This window comes from Octopus sinensis, linkage group LG17 (assembly GCF_006345805.1).
Source record: "Octopus sinensis linkage group LG17, ASM634580v1, whole genome shotgun sequence".
NCBI lineage: Eukaryota > Metazoa > Mollusca > Cephalopoda > Octopoda > Octopodidae > Octopus > Octopus sinensis.
This window is the reverse complement of record NC_043013.1, coordinates 5,117,212-5,121,874: the sequence shown is the minus strand read 5'-3', so window position 1 is coordinate 5,121,874 and position 4,663 is coordinate 5,117,212. Positions and strand designations below refer to the sequence as shown.

Below are 4,663 nucleotides of genomic sequence, written 5' to 3'. Positions count from 1 at the left end.
AAATTCTGTTTTTTAAGTTTAGAAATATACAAATGTCACCTTCATAATGGAGGGAGTCTTGAGAAGAAAACACACACAAAAAAAAAAACTCCGCAAACAAAAACACACATACACCAGAAGAAAAAAAATAAAAGCGAGCGAAAAATAGTCACGTGATATTTAGTTTGGTGAAAGCGTTTTATAGAGTTCTTAAATAAGAAAAGATTAATATCCAATTTTTTTGTCTGCAGCAGGAATTTAAAATGCCTTTGTCTGTTTTGTAATCTTTTGGTACAGGAACATTTGGAACAGGAGACAGTTATTTGTAATCACATTGGAAACACGTTTAAAAGGTGAATGTTTGTCTTATGTTTTGTCAACAGCTTCTGTTTTTCTTTTTATTTGGCAGCAGTCAGGGTTTATATTATATATATATATATATATATATATATAACTTATATATATATATATATGACTTATGTGTGTGTGTGTATACATATATATATATATATTAATATATATATATGTATATATCTTATGTATGTATGTATGTTTATATATATATATTTCTTTTGCGCGGTGTGCTTGTCCTTGTTACCTGGTCAGTGTACAGGCCCGCTGTAAACAGCTGACCAGCAAAGCAAAAAACGATTTGTAAATGGTGACAACAATGAAAATAGAAAAAAAAAAAAATAATAATAATGATAATTATTAGTGACATCAATTAGCTGACATTGAATCTCTGTTAAAATGGTGATAATGTAGTGTCTGATGGAAGTGATAACAGCATATTTTATTTTATTTATGTTTTTTTTTTGAAGATCCATTTAGGTGATCTTCGTGGTTTTATGTAATTGAATCTAGAATTTCATATGCTGTGTGAATAAAAAAAAAAAAAAGTTTGGACCCTTTCTGACAAGCTTCTTGCAGTTACAACACTTGCACAAACAAAAGCTCTGGTTTAACAGTGAAAAAAATGCAAAAGGTTTTTGGTCATGCTAAACTCTCTGTAAGGGCTTTCTCCACCATCTCTAGTTATCATCAGTGAACTGTCTCTGATAAACCATTTCGGTTCCACAGAAGGAACTAGTAATTCCTTATTTACTCTATTAATACTGTACAAATCTCGATTATGACTGCATTCTGAAAGAAAAAGAAAAACAAACATTTTAGTATCTTTAATAAAATCTAAAGAATATTATAATATAACTGACAAAAATATTAGAGAAGGAACAAAGGGAGATAATACTTCCACTTTGATAACTCTTTTTTTACTTCAGGCACAAAATTTTGATGGAAAGGGCCAGTCGATTAGATTGACCCCAGTACACTACTGGTACTTAATTTATTGATCCCCAAAAGGATGAAAGGTAAAGTCGACCTCGGCAGGATTTGAACTCAGAATGTAAAGACAGACGAAATACCAGTAAGCATTTCGCCTGGCATGCTTATGTTTCTGCCAAGCTTGCTGCCTCACCACTTTGATTACTGAGATAACTCTTCTCCCTCTTATATATTCTGAACACAAACAACAACAACAACAACCGTCACCACCACCACACACCACCTGGGTACTTTTCTTTGGTTATTGTTCCAGACAATCAAGAGGTGAGCTGGCAGAATTGTTAGCACATCAGACAAAATGTTTAGTAGCATTTCTTACGACTCTTCATGTTCTGAGTTCCACTGAGGTTGACCTTGCCCTTCATCAATTCTTGGTTGATAAAATAAATACCAGCTGAACACTATCCCTAAAATTGCTTGCTTTATGCCAAAATTTGAAACCATTATTATTTTTATCTCAGGCTTTGATGTAACTCCTGGAGTCTTGCATGTGTAGTGAGCTTGCTGCTTACAGCCTATGCTACCATGCTATCTACTATTTTCAACAATCTAATACATTCCTGGTTCTTTTCAATTATCTAATATTTTCTATTATTAATATTATTATTATTAGCGTTATTATACACAGCGGTGAGCTGGCAGAAATGTTAGCACGGTGGACGAAATGCGTAGCACTATGTTCTGAGTTCAAATTCTGCTGAGGTGGGCTTTGTCTTTCATCCTTTTGGGGTTGGTAAAATAAGTACCAGCTGAACGCTGGGGTCAATGCAATCGACTCATTCCCTCCCTCAAAACTGCTGCCCTTGTGACAAAATTTGAAACCTGAAATCAAAATCGAATTTGATGACTGGCAACCGTACTAGTGGAGCACTAAGAGCACCATCCGAGCGTGATCGTTGCCAGAGCAACAAACTGGCTTCTGTGCCGGTGGCATGTAAAAAGCACCATTCGAGCATGATCATTATCTGCATAGCCTTTCTGGAACTTGTGCTGGTAGCACATGAAAAAACATCTAAGCAAGGTCATTGCTAGTGCCGCTGGACTGGCTCCTGTGCAGGTGGTACATAAAAAGCACCATTTGAGCGTGGCCGTTGTCAGTACCGCCTGACTGGGCCATCGTGCCGGTGGCATGTAAAAGCACCCACTACACTCTCGGAGTGGTTGGTGTTAGGAAGGGTATCCAGCTGTAGAAACTCTGCCAGATCAGATTGGTGCTTGGTGCAGCCATCTGGTTCGCTAGACCTCAGTCAAATCGTCCAACCCATGCTGGCATGGAAAGTGGACGTTAAACGATGATGATGATGATAATGATGATGATGATAATGATGATTATACAAGGTGGTGAGCTGGCAGAATCATCAGCACCATGGACAAAATGCTTAGCACTATGTTCTGAGTTCAAATTCCACCAAAGTCGACTTTGTCTTTCATCTATTTAGGTCGATAGATTAAATACCAGTGAAATACTGGGGTCGATGTAATCAATTAGTCCCCTCCCCACCAAATTTCAGGTCCTGTGTCTTAAGTAAAAATTATCATTATCATTATTATTATCATCTGGCAGAATTGTTATTGTGCTGGACAAAATGTTTGACAATATTTCTTTTGACCTGATTGATGTTCAGAGTTCAAATTTCGCCGAGGTCAACTTTACCCTTCATCTTTTTGGAGTTGATGAAATAACTACCAACTGAACACTGGGGTTGCTGTAATCAACTAACTCCCTCTCCCCAAAAATTGTTGGCCCCATGCCAAAATTAGAAAGAATTATGATCATCATTTTACTTACTTCATCTGTTTGTGTCTTCCTTTGTCTGCCAATTGCTTGTATTTCTCTTTTTCATGACTCGCTTCTGGTCCTTCACATTCAAATGATGCCAAAAGAAGAGCTGAAAGTCAAGTAGAAAGATAAATAAATTTCTATGCAAAGAAAATAAATAATTAAGGAAATATATGGCAGGCACGTAAAAAGCACCAACCGAATGTGGCCGATACCAATACCCCACACACTGGCTCCCATATCAGTGGCACGTAAAAAGTACCATCCAAACATGGTCAATACCAGGTCCGCCTGACTAGCTCCTGTGCCAGTGGCATGTAAAAAAGCACCCACTACACTCTGGTTGGCATTAGGAAGGGCATCCAGCTGTAGAAACATTGCCAGATCAGATTGGGGCCTGGTGAAGCCACTGGCTCTCCAGACCTCAGTCGTCAAGCCGTCCAACTCATGCCAGCATGGAAAACGGATGTTAAACGATGATGATGATAAAAACAAGAGAATATACAAAGCTGATATGGAGCAGGTAATACAGATAAACATGATTAGGCTTCACACACACACACACACACACACACACACACACACACTCATGGGTGCACAAGCAGATGCAGATATTTATGTAAAACTTACCTGATTCAGAGTAGATTGGGGTGGTAAGAACATAACTAAGGATATCGGTTTTCTTTGCATATGGACACTGAAATGAAAATTATAGGAAATGACAATAAAAAACCCCACAAAAAACAAAGCAAAACAAAACATATATTACAATTACAATAAACTCTTAGAATTAATGAGTACAATAACCACAACAACATTTGGAATATATATTTCACTGTTTGCTTGTTTCAGTCATTGGACTGCAGCCATGCTTAGGGCACCGATTTGAACAAATCAACTCCAGGACTTAAATTTGTTTTAAATTTACTTTTTCCCTTTATTTGCATCTAAAATCAGATGAGTTTAATCTTCTAAAGATTAGCAACTGTTGTTTAAATATGAAATTCTCCTGTTGAAAAAGAGGGCTGCGAGTTTTTAAATTCTGTGGAAAACCCACTTTTTTCCATCAATACATGGTGCTGGAACGAAAACAATTGCAGCGTGGAAGGTGTTTATAAGCCATTTAAGAAACACAAAAAACCATTAGATTCACTTCAACACTTAAATTTAATTTGCCAAAATATCTTTGTTGCTTTGAGACTGCTTTGATGCAGCACGGAATTTTGTCAGTGAACAGGTCGCGGTCTTAAAGCGACGAAAATATTTTGGCAAATTAAATTTAAATGTTGAAGTGAATCTAATGGTTTTTGTGTGTTTCTTAAATGGCTTATAAACACCTTCCAAGCTGCAATTGTTGATATTCTTATTATTTACAGAATTGTTACTCATCACTGCTTAAGCCTCTTCTCCTTATCTCCTCAAAGACATACAGCATCTCGAAAGAGTCCAGAAGCTGGCTACCCGCATGGTTCATGGTCTCAAAAATTTGTCCTACGAAGAAAGGCTGAGGATGCTCGACCTTTATTCTCTTGAAAAACGCCGCCGCCGTGGTGATCTCAT

The 4,663-nt window shown here is 37.1% G+C and overlaps 1 protein-coding gene across 1 annotated transcript in view; it reads right to left on the bottom strand.

The window, feature by feature from the left end:
* Positions 1-4,663, bottom strand: part of LOC115221021 (ras-GEF domain-containing family member 1B) — an 89,816-nt gene continuing 85,153 nt past the window's right edge. The window contains exons 19-21 of the mRNA XM_029791237.2: positions 3,734-3,800; positions 3,113-3,212; positions 1-1,122 (exon numbers count right to left, since the gene is read on the bottom strand). Coding sequence (XP_029647097.1) covers positions 1,110-1,122; positions 3,113-3,212; positions 3,734-3,800 — 180 coding nt within the window. The 3' untranslated portion in view covers positions 1-1,109. The remainder of the gene's footprint in view (positions 1,123-3,112; positions 3,213-3,733; positions 3,801-4,663) is intronic.